Source organism: Colletotrichum abscissum, assembly GCF_030869225.1.
Source record: "Colletotrichum abscissum strain IMI 504890 chromosome Unknown Scaffold_11.1, whole genome shotgun sequence".
NCBI lineage: Eukaryota > Fungi > Ascomycota > Sordariomycetes > Glomerellales > Glomerellaceae > Colletotrichum > Colletotrichum abscissum.
This window is the reverse complement of record NW_026849999.1, coordinates 496,253-511,562: the sequence shown is the minus strand read 5'-3', so window position 1 is coordinate 511,562 and position 15,310 is coordinate 496,253. Positions and strand designations below refer to the sequence as shown.

Here is a 15,310-nt window from a genome sequence, read left to right as displayed (position 1 = left end):
TCTTCTGTTGTCCCCGATGCGATAAGCTCCTGACCCCATCATTTGGCCCCCCTACCCTCTGGTCTCTTACAGAATCTGTCATCATGACTGCGCCTTGAGCATCTGGTCAATGTGCTGCCGGCTGTTCTTGTACGTTGTCTCCAGGTAGTGCAGCTTCTGGCTCAGCTTCTCAACCTCGCCCTCCCTATCCTTGATTTGACCCTCCAGCTTTTGTGTAAGCTGCGGGGTGGGTAACGCGACGAACCTTTTCCGCCCCCGAGGCTCGGCGTCAGCAACGTAATCCATATACTCTGGTCCTGGCTGCAGCCGCTTCGTCATCCGACGTCCGTCAAACACGGAACTTGGCTGCAGCGTACACAATCACAAAATAAGAACATTGGTCAGCAGGGAATTTACGTACATCTTGCCGACACCTTCGTAGACGTTCAAGTTTGAGGGCAAGGTGGAAACCTCATCAAGCGTCAGACGGACCATGCGCATTTCTCGTTGCTTTGCCGTCATCTGTGTGCGTGCCTGGCCAATCTGCTGCTGGGCCACGATTGCTTGGCTTTCGATTTCTCGGATCAGCTAGGCAGATACACGTGTGAGTAGGCGGCAGCTGAAGCGCAGAGTAGAGACCAAAGGCAAGGGGTTCCATCGTTGTTGTCCTCTCACCTTTTCAAGCGCTTGGTTCGGGATAGACATGTTGACTTGATGTAACAATGAGACGGTTCCTGGCGGGCCACGTTGTATCGATGCCCCTGGCACTGGCAAGTGGCTCTTTGTAGCTCAAACGATAAGGCTGTCGCGGAGGAAATCGTGGTTTTCGCAAGTGAACTCAGTGTCGTTGGCGACGATGTTGTGGGCAGGCTGAGGCGTGAGATCGCAACTATGAGATGGGGTTTTCGTTTGGCTGAAGCTCGCGACAAGGTGGGGATAATTAGTGGATGGTGAATGCGTGTAACTTTAGTTTGTAGTGGACTGGTTTGGAAAGGCGGTATCTAGCCATACAGCCAAGTGGGTGACAAAAAAAGTGATGCACAGTACCACACCGAAGAACTACCACTTCCTCATACCCAGCAATGCCTACTTTAACCTATTTTTGAACTTTTAATATTTTCAAAATAAGAGAATGATCTTCTCATCTTCTAATATAATATCCTAAAAACCCTAATTAGTATTGGTCTATTTGGGTCGTTGTACGAGTGGTCAATCTTGAGGTTCTGGTAGAAGGTAGTGTGTACCAATTTTTGGCACCAGCCTGACAGGTAAGGTATGGACCGTCACAAATTAAGCAAGACTCTACGGCACTCCTTGCCTACCTCAAGGTACCGTGGCACCGTGGGTACCTCCCAGTGGAGAAAGGCGTTTGGTAAGATATGCAACAAGGAAGAATACCTTCAGGGGATTATGCATTTACCGCTGCGTCGTGCTAACTGGCTCCGCACTTACATTACCTTAACTAAGGTACCACGTAAGGTAGGGTACCTGAGGTGAGGTAGATGAATAGAAGACGGCATTATACTACCTTTCACTTTGCAAAAGGTCACACAAGTTCTATATTTTGTTTCTGGCTCGATTCGATTGCAATTGATGGGGTATTTCTAGTATGCCGCAGGTGCGGGCATATGTCATCCTGCCATCTGCGCCCAGCAGTGCTGGCTGCTAGATACATCCATCTGCCAATGGTTCTAAACAGGGCTCCCAGAGGTGTTTGTGTCTTCCTTGGCTTGAGAATATGCGGCTGCTGTCGCCAAACCCTCGGCTTGGGTGCCGGTGCAATCTTACCTTGAACGGTTACCGATTGTCTGTCCACCATTGATATCCTGATTTCTTAGTCCGACTTCTCTGCTTTGACCACTAGCGGTATCGACGAAAGGGACCTTGGCCAGACGAGTTTGTACTCATCTTCGCGGCCCTCGAGACATCTGCGTAGCCATATGCCCCATGTAATGTAGTAGTAAGCTATAACTCATTAGCACATGTCGGAGGTGGGAATGCCGTATGTCCTCTGATCCATACCTCCTATACATCACATTAGCAACAGTCTTGGTAGAAATGACAGTACCGCTCCAATCGGAAAACGTACCAACACCTGTCATCAAGTGCCACCAAGCATGACCCTCTAGCAGTGCGCCCCAAGGCAAACCAAGCTGTCGTCGCCATTGTCTTATTTGGCTGCAAAACGCATTGTCAATATTCCAGATGAGAAACCCCATGAGGAAGACACTGAGTCCTAATCAGTCATGTCAGCATTATAGAACAACGTGTATGGTTTGGGGCCGTTCCAAGAGACCTGTTCCAACCATGATCCACATGGTTTTGAGAATGAGATCGGCCTTGTCCTTGTTTCTTCGTGCCAGAACTGGCCGCAGCTGCGTCTCCATGACATACAAGCTGCGTAAAACAACCTGGACAGCGTCAGTCAGCATTTCGATAAGGAAGGCATTCTGAGCGCTGATTGAGTTCAAAGTATTACCGTTGCTGTCAACGCTGCATAGCAGGCCTGGTGGAAAGCCGGATCTTTGGTGATGTGGTAGTAGGACTATTGCACAGTGGTCAAAACGGTGGGTTCTCACAATCATCACGCCGTGGATGGCATTGGTTCAGAATCCACCCACCGTGATAAGACCAGCCAAGAGGACGAGACCGCCGCCCAACAAGACCGAAAATCTGCTAGACTTGGAGAATGAAAATGTTGCAAAGACCATGAGACACGTGGTGTATATCATGGATAGCTCGTCGATAAGCTGCATAGGGTCTAGCCAAGTAATTTTGTCAGTCCAGTACTCCGCGTGCAGATAGCAGAAGATGTCCTGAGCGAGGAGTGAGGACGAACACTTCAAGGATGTGTGGAAGGCCGTAGAGCCCAGTCCAACGATAACGTATCCGAGATATGCGACTAGGAAAATGCGTGGGTGGCCCTGAGATACGCAATTATGTACGCCTTTGAAGCCAAGCCACAGGAACAAGAGGTTGGTCAAGGTCTTTTAGAGGGTCAAGTCAGTAAAGATGAGAGCTGACTGAAGCAGGAGAATGTGTAACTTACATTGCAAACTTCAGCACAGTAATAAGAAACTACATAGTCCTATGTCGACAAAGGTAAGCAGAGGTCAGCAACACCAATAATGGCAAAGAGCGACCACACAGGTGGACGACGAGTTTCTCACCTCTTCGCAAAAATTCAGAGTTGAGGTTTTTTCTCCCCAGTAGCCCTCTGGAGAATCATCATTGTACGCCACACGCAAGGCCTGGAACAGTGGAGATGAAGCCATTTGTAACGAACGACCTTGGCCGGATCAACCCGGGCGAGCGAGACAAGAGGCAGAGGGAAATGAGCAGTTGTTTGTCCAGCTCAGATGGGCTCTGGTTCAAAATAACGCGGATTGCAACTTTGCTGAGAGAGAGAAAGGGTTGTACTGGATCTTGGCCACGGTTGCAGAGATTGTGAAGGAATCCGAGTGTTCTAAAATCTTTTAAACTTTCCGTCTACGTGTTCCAAGCGGCACCGGAGACACAAAGGTGAGGAAGCAGAACAGCAAGGCGCGCGCCCGGTGAACACGGAGAATATAAGCGATAATAAGAGAACGAGATAAAGGGAGAAGGAGAGAAGGAGAGGGGGGCATATGAGGAGGGGGAGTACCACTAGACTCGTAGAAAGGGCCGGGTCGCTCGGGGGAAATTTGAATCAGTCAGTATCTTGCGACAGACTGGGCCAGATTCCGCCGGTTGAGCTCCAGTTGCACAGTAGAGAGATAGACAGCCACAAGCACTTTGGTTGGTACTCGAAGAAATGGGAGGTATTGCAGGTTGCAAGTTAAAGAGGGCCGTCTTGGACTAATTCGTGGCCTTTGCCCGTTCGTTGTCTGATGTTTAGAAATCCGAGGTATGAGAGCACGACGAGCGTGTGGCCTGCAACTTTGCGGGAGGAGGAAAGAAGACGCACTACGATCAACGCAGGTGATTACGGACTTATACCCCAAGGTAAAGAATGAGTTCTGTCCATAGATCAACGAAGATAGCAAAGACAGTCCGTGGTACCTCGTTGGTTACACGTTGCAGACACGACTCGGTTTAGCTCTGGTGGACGTTCCGAGGCCCCAGTGGAGGATGACGTACCTTCACCTCTTGCAGCCCCTAAGGTAGGTACTTCGTACCGGAATGCGGTGGATGCACATATGCACGTTACTCGCATGGGTAATCGGATTGGAGGCTCCTATCAGGTCATTTTCCTGCTTACTTTCATGTCTACTGGAATGAGTATCCCAAAATTTAGGAGTTGGTGTTGTGTTGATAGCAGCGCAGTGGCCATCTTTCCGACTATTACAAACCCAAGTGATCTACCTTGGGGAATATCTAGTTCGTGTCAAGTCACAACTTGCGTTGTTCTTCGTGTGAAAGGTCTCCATAGAACGCCATTAGCCACTTTAGCAAGGGACCCTGGCAGAAAAGGCACTGTTTACCCATCATATCGTCTTGATGAATCCGCGCCATGGAGCTAATTACCAGGTGGCCGGAAAGATAGATGATGGCATACAGTACCATAATATTACGACCTTGGGATATATATGTGTGCCTATTTTGATCACGTTGGACTCTTATAAACTGCCTCACTTAAAGCAGAAGCAAATTTCAATGTGATACCAGAGCTACACACCCATTGAGGTGGGTAGGTGAGGCGCCCAGCGTGAAACGGTCACCCCTCTTTGAGCTAGATCTTCGTGCTGTAAGAAACTGTAGTTTTCTCATCTGCTAAGTATTGGTGCCGTGTGTACTCTGTACGGAGTACCTCACCTCCCTGCCTTGCCGCGACCCGACACGGAACCGCAACTGCGCTTTGCCCAACCTAAATAAACGATATTGCTCCAGCTCCCTTACATGCCACGTTGGTTGTCCATGTGAGCATTCTTTGTCTACACACCTGGCACAGAGAACCAATACATTCTTCCTTCCACTTGTTCTCAGCCGATCGAAGCTCAACCCGATTACTAGCTGTCGCGCTGTACTGCACTGCTCTTCTTGGTCGCAACCGGCCCACCTCCTTCAGCACCACGGATCCCAAAGCTTCTTGCTGTTTTTCGTCACCGAACGCGCAACCTCCACACTTTCTTGTCGAGTACAGGGAAGACAATCAACTCCCTTCTTGCGAGTCGGTAGCACGACAGCTCGATCCACTCCCATCGCATCACGGTCTTTGAAGGCGTACTCGAAATGTTCATGACCTCCGAAACACACAGCAGCCACGAGGCATAGCCCAGCCGTCTTCGTTTCTAGGTATTCAGGACCGATACATCAGCCGATCATCATTATGGCAGCTCCCGCAAAGTCGACGCGTTGGGGCTCTTTCCTTCAGCAGGCTGTTGCCGGCGTCGAGGCCCGTCTCGATAACATGCTTGCTGAGGGAGAGAATGGAGCTATCCCACCGCAAGCTCCCCAGTCTGCTACGGCTTCTACCACGGCTCCCTCCAAGGACCAGCAAATAAGTAAACCACCTCGTCCCTATGGCTCGAACCGTCATGGAGTGATACCACAACAATCGTACTGACCACATCTACTTCAGGCCAGCCTCGATCCTCAACGAGTAGCCGTACCAACGACCGCCTACAAGAGCGTCTTGCAAAGGCCATTGCCGCTAAAAACACCCAGCCGTCCGATGCCCGTAGCATAACGTCAGACTCCCAGAGTGCTCGACCGAGCGCTGATGGCGGCCGTCCAGGAGCCGGTTCGCTTCCAAAACGGGGTGCTGATACTACTAGCCTGGCAAACACTCTAACGCCGGTAGCAGTCCTGACTGAGGCCGCCGTACACAATAACACCGTGCAGAATGAGGGCGATCTCGTTGAGGCTTCCAAAGAAGATCCTCTGGACAGCCAGCGAGCTCCGAATTCGCCAGAGAGGAGCCGAGACTCGGAGGCTCAACAAGACAGTGTCTCCGCCGCCCCCAGCCCCCAGCCAGAACTCGAGACGGCCACCACCTTCACTGGCAACCGTCTCGAATGCAAGGATTGTGCGGTACTCCATGCACAGGTCGAGGCTCTGGAAGCTAGGGCAGAACGGTCAGCAAAAGAGCAACAGGAGGAAATGCATCGCTATGTCGAACAGTTTGAGTCCATGCAGGCAAAGCTGCAATTCCTGGCACGGGATGCTACAGACGCCGCACGAACGTCTGCAGCGGCGGCAGGTGCGGGGAGTCACGAGCGAATACTTGCCGAAAGGGACATGAAGATTACGGCTCTTATGGACGAAGGCCGGAATTTGGCCGCTACGGAGCAGAAACATCGGGTCATTATCAGGAAACTCAGGGCGCAGATCGCAGGCGACGAGAAAACTTTGGGAGAGCTACGTGCTCGTCAAGAAAAGCTAATTGCCGACATGGAGACTCTGCGGCCCCGAGCCAGCCGCGTTGAGGAACTTGAACAGTCGAACCAAGAACTGCAGATCAAATCCAACGGAATGCAAGATGAACTAAGCGCGTTGCGCGATGAAGTGTCAACTAACAAATCAACAATGCAGAGGCTACGGGATGATCTCCGGAGGGCCTCTGACCAGGCTACTTCCGCTGTAGGTAAAGCGAACGAGGAGGCGCTGACCGCCGAGAAACGCCGCGTCAAAGACCTTGAAGATACCGTTGCTGCATTGCAGCTAGAGCGAAGCCTCATCGCTGGCCGGGCAAAGGAAAGTGCAGCAGAGGCAGAAGCAAAAGCAGCGCGCGCCGCCGAACGCGCCCGTGCCAAGGAACTCGAGATGAAGGGGGAGCTTCAAGCAATGGAGGGGAAGCTGGAGGCGATGCGTGCGCTAGCAGAAGAAGCTTCCTCTGGCGCTGTGGGTGATTCTCAAGTCAAACTTCTGCGTCAAGTGGAAACACTGCAGACGCAGCATGCCATTGCTGCCGAAAATTGGCAGGGTATCGAGGCCAGTTTGGTCGCAAGGGTAGCCAACCTTGAGCGCGAGAGGGATGATGCTCTGCGACGCGAATCAGACATGCGGAAAAAGGCTAGAGAGACTGTAAGGCACATGATTATTCCTCCAGGCCATTTACCGGAGCTTCTGTCATTGAGTATCATTATTCTAAACGATTACAGGCAACCCGATGCAAACGCCAGGATGAGGAGCTCCAAGAGCTCACGAGCAGGTTTCCAAACTACCAACGGGATATCGAGAGTGTTCAAGCTCGTAATGAGACGCTGCAGAAAAGAGCAGAGAGCGCCGAGGCAGCGCTATCTCAGGTGAGGCTCGACCTCGAAAAGCAGCAGGCAGCTTGGAAGAATGAAACCGTTGAGCCCGACCGTCGGCCTTGGCTGGAAGACCACTTACCTGGTCCTGGATCTAGAGTTCAGAGTCGCCCAGACTCGCCTTTGCTCTCCGTACCTACGCGTACGATGAGTAATGACCTGCTACTTCTGCACAGTGTATCTGGCAAGGGTCGTAAGATATCGACCCCGACTAGCGGAACAGACGGCTTCCAAGAGGGTTCACAGCTGGGGAGAAGACTGTCAAGCCAGCCTCCAGCAAGACCGCCCATGCTGCCCAGCGGCTCCAGTTTACCGGTTGCGCCGTCCATTACTTCGTTTGAGTTGCCTCCAGACTCGTTGCCTACGCCCACATCCTACGCAGGCGACAAGGACGACTTGTTTGACGGCGTAGAAACATCGTCTTCACCTCGCCAAATGATGCATGATATGGTTTCTGTGTCAACGGTTGGTGCAGGGCCTTCGGTGCAGCTGGTCGAAAGAATGAGTGCGGCCATTCGTCGTTTGGAAGCGGAGAAAGTAACGTCCCGAGAAGAGCTGGCGCGCATATCGGGACAAAGAGACGAAGCTAGAGCCGAGATTGTTTCCTTGATGAAGGAACTGGAGTCGAGCAAGACGGCTTCAAAACGGGTGACCGAGTTGGAGGGACAGGTTGAGGATTTGAACTCGAGATACCAGACAACACTAGAATTACTCGGGGAGAAGAGCGAGCTAGTAGAGGAGTTGCGGGCTGACGTGCAGGATGTCAAGGCCATGTATCGAGACTTAGTAGAACGCACCATCAAATAAAGGAATCTTAAGTGCTGAGCACACAAACTGAACGTATTCTTCAAGCGGCTGTCATTTGCTGCGAGTCCATGGAAGAGTGTGGTCTCACCACCGCCCTAGCTGGGGAGGCAAAATACTGTATGCTATTCCTGTGGCTAGCTCAGCTGACTCATAGCTCTATGCCGTCCTCCTCGGCTGCACGTTCAATGAATCGGCGGACCTGCAAAGGCTCTCGAGCCCCCAGATTAGCTAATGTAGTTCGTGAAGCAGAAGTTCTGTCGAGCTGATATCATCACGTACCTCCTTATCAGGGGCCAAATCTAGAGGTAGACATCCATCATTGTCCTTTTTGTTGATCACGGCGCCAGCCTTTAGCAAAGCTACTGCTGTGTCACCTAAGATAGAATGTCAGTTGTACTTCATATCGCGTAGTTGAGGCTGGGAACGAGACGCACCGTGGCCCTCAGCAATAGCGTGGTGTAGGGCAGTGTAGCCAGAGGCGTCGGTGGCATTGAGAGGACTCCCGTGTTTGATCAGAAGTGACACCATCGGAACTGAGCCTATGGCAGCAGCCCTGTGTATGGCATACTGGCTGCGTTTGTCGCGGATCTTGGTGGACGCGGGCGGGTCGTGGTTGAGAAGCTTCTTTGCGACGTCCAAGTTGTTTTTTGACGCCACAAAGTGCATAACACTCTGTGTTCAACTTGAATTAGGTCCTAAATAGGAATAGCGATAGCAATGGGAGATCCCTTCTACTCACCTGTCCATTATGGTCTGAAACATGCAAGTAATGATTAGAAGGGTTCAAGTTTGGGGGCGCAACAAGCATAATGAGAATATCTCACTCTTCAGGTTGACATCGGCGCCCTTTTGGAGAAGTAAATTGACGAGATCATCGCCATCTTTGAGACTTGCAGAGATCATCAGCGGCGTCCAGCCGCTGCCATCCTAAGTGTCAAGAGTTGAGCTTAGCGTATGTTTTATAGTCAAGTAGATGGCTGACAATCATGAGACATCCTCAGAGCAGAGCCTCCCAGAAATCTCACTTACTTGGACATCAGGGTCAAAGCTACGACTCTGCGTGAGTAGAATGACGATGTCGATGCAGTTGGAGGATGCGGCCCAGTGTATGGGAAGCCTGCCGTCATCGTCTTCTCGTGCAGCGAGCTTGGGCTCCGTCTATAGTCCGAAGTCGGTCAATGCATACTCCTTGCGTGGCTTCGGAAAATAAAATACCTTGAGTATGGTTTCTGCGATAGATACTGCAAGTCAGGTTAGCCACATTCTTACAACCAAGCGTTTTTGAGAAGCAAAGCGGTGGCTGCTGCCTTCTTGGCAGAGTAAGTACCTTTGCCCTCGCGAGCTGCAGTATGGAGAGGAAACTTGTCCTGGGCCTCTGCCATGTTGACTGTTACCTCCTTCTGGTTGAAGTTTTCGACAGTCTTGTAATGGTGACCAATGGTTGGTGGCGTGCTGTAGTACGAAGAACAATATCGTTACGTGAAGTTGATGGTTTTGGGGTCAAATACCGGGAGAAGTCAATTCAGTGAGAGAGGAGTTCCAAGAAGTTGTAGGTGGATTTAGACCGTAAGAAGTTGCGAGAAATAGTCGATCACAATCCGGACGAAAACCTATTGTACCAGGAAGCCGAGTTCGAGAGGGACCTAGTATCGATTGGAATTTTCGCGTGTCACTTGTCCGAGATGAAATGATGAAAGGTAAGGAGGGCAGTTGTTGAGGTAGCCAAGAGGAGTCGGTCTCTCAAGTAATGTAGGTACTTAGCTAAGTAAGGTAGTCAGTCACTGCCACCTTGTCTTCAATATGTCCAAAGTTCGGCACCGAGGAATTCACTTCAGCCGCCGTCCGGAGCCAGTACGCAATGAACAACGCTGTCACTACCGTTACTTCACATAAGTAAGGTACGCAGCAAGATTTCTAAGTCATGTAAGTGACCAAGCTCATAAAGAGGTCTGGAACCATTGCCCAGCGAGAGAAGCTAGGTGATAGGTGAGATCTAGGTTTCTAGGCAGTATACGTCTAAGGCAGTGAAGCTAAGGTACCTTACCTTACACCTTTAATAGCTAAGTCAAGCTTAAGAAAAACCGGGTGAACGTCATATACTCACGGTTGTGACTTTGTTCAGAAATATCCATGACCATAGATCTGTTGATAAAGCGACGCCTTAAAGGCTCATTGCTCCAAGTCCCAAATTACCTACCTGAAGCCTGGTGGTACCTACTCCAGATAAGGTACCTCCTGTATGTAAATACCGTTAGTTAGGTAAGGTAAGGTAAGGTAGGCGCGCACGTTGGTACCTACACGACCATAGAAGCACGTACCCACCCAGACCATCGCTAAAGATGGCTATCCAATTCAAGACTCTGGCGCGTCAGTCTTTTTCCAATCCATCCCATTTCATTCTGCTACACCGCGACGCACCACAATAACTATTCGGCACCTGGCGCATAAACAAGATCGTCGAATCAAGGAAAATTCAACCAGAACGCGCTTCTGCGATACTTCCGCTCCATCGACCCAGTCAGGTTGCCACTGCGATGGGAGCCGCCATGGCTGAACCGACGGCGCCCTCGTCCGACACCACCCCTTTAAGGTCCCTCCTAGACGGCAATCAGAAGACGACCAGAACCATTTACCCCCAGGCTCTCGGCCTTCCCTCTAAGAAACGACAAAGAAACGAGCCTAGCGACTCGTCGACCGAGAGGCCCAGCGACGAAACGGGTGCCGATCGCCGGTTCAAGCTCGAATACTCCGGGGTTCAGCAGCTTCCACCAGCTCTTGCTGCTAAGCAGCCCGCTCCCACGAAGGCACGGCGAATCAAGGCACACTCCAAGCCAGAGCAGGCTGTCATCAGACGAAATTCTGCACAGAAGCTACTTGAGGGCCCCAGTGGACCCGGCCCTGGCGCTCCTCCCATCAATAATGAAAGACCCGGCGTCAAAGACAACAACAACTCCCAACTTTCTCAGCCCACAAGTCTGACCCGAGCGGTCGCGTCAACTCCTCACGGCGCCAGGCCTGAGTGGCATCCGCCATGGAAGCTAATGAGAGTCATTTCTGGTCACTTGGGATGGGTTCGGAGCTTAGCAGTCGAGCCAGGCAATAAGTGGTTTGCAAGTGGTGCTGGCGACAGGACTATCAAGATCTGGGATTTAGCCACCGGCTCCTTACGCCTGACTCTGACTGGTCATATATCGACCGTACGTGGCCTTGCCGTAAGCCCGCGCCACCCTTATTTGTTCTCCTGTGGCGAAGACAAGATGGTCAAATGCTGGGATCTCGAGACAAACAAGGTTATCCGCCACTACCATGGCCATCTAAGCGGCGTCTACACACTTGCGCTTCATCCCACCTTGGACGTACTGGTCACTGGTGGTCGAGACGGTGTCGCAAGAGTCTGGGACATGCGAACCCGAAGCAACATTCACGTATTATCCGGCCACACCGGGACTGTATCGGACGTCAAGTGTCAAGAGGCCGATCCTCAGGTCATGACCGGGTCTTTAGATGCGACAGTGAGACTTTGGGATTTGGCTGCCGGAAAGACCATGGGTGTCTTGACGCATCACAAAAAGGGCGTTAGGGCCTTGGCCACGCATCCCTCAGAGTTTACGTTTGCTAGTGGTAGCACGGGAAGCATCAAGCAGTGGAAATGTCCCGAAGGAGCCTTCATGCAGAATTTCGACGGCCACAACGCCATCATCAATACGCTCAGCGTTAACCAGGAAAACGTTCTGTTTTCCGGTGGCGATAATGGCTCCATGAGTTTCTGGGACTGGAAGACAGGCCATCGCTTCCAGGCTCTAGATACTACGGCACAGCCGGGATCCTTGGACGCCGAGGCGGGCATCATGAGTTCTACGTTTGATCGCTCCGGGCTGCGTTTGATTTGCGGAGAGGCCGACAAGACGATCAAGATATGGAAGCAGGATGAGAAGGCGACACCTGAGTCGCACCCCATTGTTTGGCAGCCAACACTGGCCAGACGCAAGTTTTAGATACTGGCAAAGGATCCATGTAGAATAGGATTGGCTCGGAAACCCCAGCCTTACTTGTCATTAATAGATACCCGACCCCAAAGCCTGCCTGTATTCGGGACCTATATTTCAGACAGTGACCTAGAAAAACAGACCCAAGGCTTTTACTTCTCCATCATCTCGAAACGCCATCTTGACCTCCTCATCACCCACAGCGAGACGTACCTTGCTTGGTCGTTCTGGTTTATGTGCTTCTAGCACAATGATGCCAGCGCCCGTTAGTTCAAGCGCCGCCTGAGGAAGCGCCAGAGATTGGACTACTCGGATACTACCATTGCCTTGGCCGACGTCACCTCCTGATGGCCCCGTCGACAGAGCTCCGAGGATGGTGGACTCGAGAGTCGCCGTGTCCAGGTTGATGATGCGGTGTATTTCGTCCACTACATCGCCGAATGTCGTCTCAACAGTGCCGCTTCTTTGTATTGTGACTAGCAACGAACACAGGAATAGCTTGGGTGCGAAAGGTAGAGACCGAAGGTGTTGTTGGACAGGATTGGTCGTGGCCTCGTTGATGGCACGTTTGATTGTGGCGATAGTGACCTTGACTGGCGCATCTGATGGTCTGCCTTTGCTCGGGGTTGATCGTCGTGCCTCGGGGTTGACTACAAGCGTCTCGATGCGGGTGTCGCCTTCGGCGAGCTCTACAGCTCGCCTACAAATGTCCAGGGCTCTTCTTGCATCGCCGCTCACTGCAGCCACCTTCCGGCTGGCGAATTGAATAGCGTCCGCCTCCACGATGCTCCCGGGCACACATTCGAGCCTTGACTGAATAATCTTCATGAGCTGTTCATGGTTATAGCCTGGGAATGTGATTCTTGTCAAGCCTGGTTTGTCATGTCAGCACGAAACACTTTTCGCAGTATGCATGCATAGAACTCACCTATGCGACTGCTGATTTTGTTACTCAGAGTTCTCTCCGGAAGGTCCATGGTATTCGCAACAGCTAGGACAATGAGCCTGCTATGTCGAAGGCCAGGCCAGTTGAAAAAGTTGTACATGACGCTCTGGTTCTTCGTCACCAGCTGGTCCAGTTCATCCATCAGCACAACGCACGGCGTCCGGCGAGGACTTGGATTGTTGAACTCTCTCTCTAAAAGGTCGATGGCTTGTGTAGGACTAACTCTCTCGCCTTTGAGTGCCTCCCACAGGAGGGTGTAGGACTGGTGAGGGTCGGTGATCTTCATGCCATTGATCTCTACGAATATGAAATCGTCAAGTTCATCGGCCTTCACGCTGTCTTCTAGGCGAGATATCACTTCTCGGACAGTGGCTGTCTTCCCCGTCCCTGGAGTACCAGCAATATAGATACAGCTTCCTGAACCATCCGCAATGGCTGCCTCCAGGTGTGAATACACCAGGTTGAACTCGCTCTCGCGGCAAGGCAAGCTTCTTGGTACGGAGGCAACGTGGAGCTGGGAACGAGCCAGCTGAAAAGGCGAAGATTGCAAGCGTTTTGGTGACAGTACTCTCGTACCTAAAGGCGTAAACTCGAGCGTCTTCTTCACCACGATCCTGCATGAACACGGCCAGTTAGGCGAGGCGCCTAATGAATCAGGTATGGAGCAGAGACATACCGTTTACGAGACCCAGGTGTCGTCGTTATCCGGGCATCTCCCTTGGGCGTTGAATGTTCGGCCTTCGGGGTTCGTTTGGGCGTCGATGCACCCGCCAAACTATCTGTGGTCATCTTGTACGACTGCTCCGGCGTTGATTGCCTCGCTGCCTGACGATGTCGCGTCGACTTCGTTTGTGATTTGACAAACCCGATCAGGTCAGAAACGCCCTGCTCACTCGCATGATACACTTCTTCCCACACAAACTCATCCGTGTAGGTTGCTGTTCTTGTGTTACATGCGCGACGGCAGATGAAGGTCTTACCAAAATCGGGTGAGGATCGAGGTATTTTGCCCGACGGGAACTTTTGATGAAATTCTCGATGAGAAATGACGACGGCTGTGCCGTTGACAGCGGCGAGCGGATTTACATCCCACGAAGGTGAGATGTACAGTTCATTCTAGATGACTCAAAAGTAAGCGTTGGCACCATCAATTAGCCTGGGTCGAGTGACATACAGGCAGGAAATCCGACCGTTTCCTCTCCTTGTTACGGATTTCCTTCTCTGTCGAGAACCACATGAAGTTCGCTGCTTTTTCGCCATCATCTTCTTCTAAAAACTCGCAGACTATGGCGACCCAGGCCTCGTTGGACCCTTCCGCCTTCAGTAGAACACAGTCGCCAACGTAGCACTCAAACTTGCCCATTCGGGCACCCATGATCCGCCCCTCAGTATTGGCTCTCCTCCGCTTCCGAGAGGTTTGCGTGTCGTCGCCATGGTCCTGTGGGGTATCCGCATCATTGGACTCGAGAATCCATTCCCATGGAAGATCATCTATGCCAAGCTCATCATCTGAGTCGTCCCTGACAACGCCTGTAGACTTTTTTGACTGACGACGCCCTCGTGGAGCTGTTTTGGGCGCGAGAACACCCATTGAAAGCTGCAATAAGATGCTGCAATTGAGGCCCTCATTAACTTAGTTATGCAGTCAGCGATGCAATGTTGTCCGCGGCGAGGGACCCGTGATTTAGATAGGAGGTTCAGCTTAAAGTACGTAGACCTCCGACCACGGATATACGGAGGTGCGTCCCAAAAGTTATGACAGTGGGGACATGGGTTAATCACCTAGTCAATAGGATCGGTACAGGAAGCTACTTCGAACTTTAATTAATAAGGATATTAAATTATCGATTAAATAGAATAAATTATTCATACTTCTTAATAAATAGCTTTTTATTAATAATTCATTAATAAGAGATAGAGATAGGTATTTATTTATATCTTAGGGTCGCTCGTTTAAAATAGGTCTTTATTTATTTTAATATTCTATTTTGATTAATTATTAAAGTAGTTCTTAATATTATTAATCCCCTTAGGGTCCGGTCTGCCTCATTAGGGGCTATCTTTGCCTTTATAAATAAGCTAGTTTATTAAAGTTAATATTAAGTATTTTTATTATATATTTTAATAAAACTTTATAACTAACTATAGCTAGTCGTAATTATTACTAAGTAAATACTAATAACCCTATTACTATAATATATTAATTATCTTTTTAATAACTAAATACTACCCCTTACTTTCTTTTTTTATTTTATTTAATAAGAACCTCTTTATATTAATATTTTTATTTAATATACTTAATTACGCTCTTTTTAAGCTTTTAATTATATTATTAAGTCTAGGCTTATTTATATTATTTT

General features: G+C 50.5%; 6 protein-coding genes across 6 annotated transcripts; 2 read left to right on the top strand and 4 right to left on the bottom strand.

Moving 5' to 3' along the window:
* Positions 1–81: 81 nt before the first annotated feature.
* CABS01_05499 (prefoldin subunit) lies at positions 82–684 on the bottom strand (the record flags this gene model as incomplete). The annotated part of the gene is made up of 3 exons (XM_060538868.1): positions 82–340; positions 401–567; positions 655–684. 3 exons carry the CDS (start codon positions 682–684, stop codon positions 82–84), a joined length of 456 nt encoding a protein of 151 aa, XP_060405130.1.
* A 1,129-nt stretch (positions 685–1,813) lies between these two features.
* Positions 1,814–3,254, bottom strand: CABS01_05498 (alkaline phytoceramidase; the record flags this gene model as incomplete). The annotated part of the gene is made up of 7 exons (XM_060538867.1): positions 1,814–1,944; positions 2,069–2,215; positions 2,276–2,390; positions 2,459–2,524; positions 2,601–2,966; positions 3,029–3,067; positions 3,150–3,254. 7 exons carry the CDS (start codon positions 3,252–3,254, stop codon positions 1,814–1,816), a joined length of 969 nt encoding a protein of 322 aa, XP_060405129.1.
* Positions 3,255–5,287: 2,033 nt separating this feature from the next.
* Positions 5,288–8,018, top strand: CABS01_05497 (M protein repeat protein; the record flags this gene model as incomplete). The annotated part of the gene is made up of 3 exons (XM_060538866.1): positions 5,288–5,462; positions 5,540–6,984; positions 7,062–8,018. 3 exons carry the CDS (start codon positions 5,288–5,290, stop codon positions 8,016–8,018), a joined length of 2,577 nt encoding a protein of 858 aa, XP_060405128.1.
* A 148-nt stretch (positions 8,019–8,166) lies between these two features.
* Positions 8,167–9,400, bottom strand: CABS01_05496 (uncharacterized protein; the record flags this gene model as incomplete). Its single annotated transcript, XM_060538865.1, has 8 exons — positions 8,167–8,217; positions 8,298–8,392; positions 8,453–8,690; positions 8,758–8,771; positions 8,843–8,945; positions 9,048–9,176; positions 9,234–9,259; positions 9,346–9,400. The coding sequence occupies 8 exons, from the start codon at positions 9,398–9,400 to the stop codon at positions 8,167–8,169; spliced, it is 711 nt and encodes a 236-aa protein (XP_060405127.1).
* A 1,152-nt stretch (positions 9,401–10,552) lies between these two features.
* On the top strand, positions 10,553–12,013 carry CABS01_05495 (WD domain-containing protein; the record flags this gene model as incomplete). Its single annotated transcript, XM_060538864.1, has 1 exon — positions 10,553–12,013. One exon carries the CDS (start codon positions 10,553–10,555, stop codon positions 12,011–12,013), a length of 1,461 nt encoding a protein of 486 aa, XP_060405126.1.
* A 120-nt stretch (positions 12,014–12,133) lies between these two features.
* CABS01_05494 (ATPase) lies at positions 12,134–14,541 on the bottom strand (the record flags this gene model as incomplete). Its single annotated transcript, XM_060538863.1, has 4 exons — positions 12,134–12,876; positions 12,933–13,564; positions 13,627–14,066; positions 14,125–14,541. The coding sequence occupies 4 exons, from the start codon at positions 14,539–14,541 to the stop codon at positions 12,134–12,136; spliced, it is 2,232 nt and encodes a 743-aa protein (XP_060405125.1).
* Between the last annotated feature and the right edge of the window lie 769 nt (positions 14,542–15,310).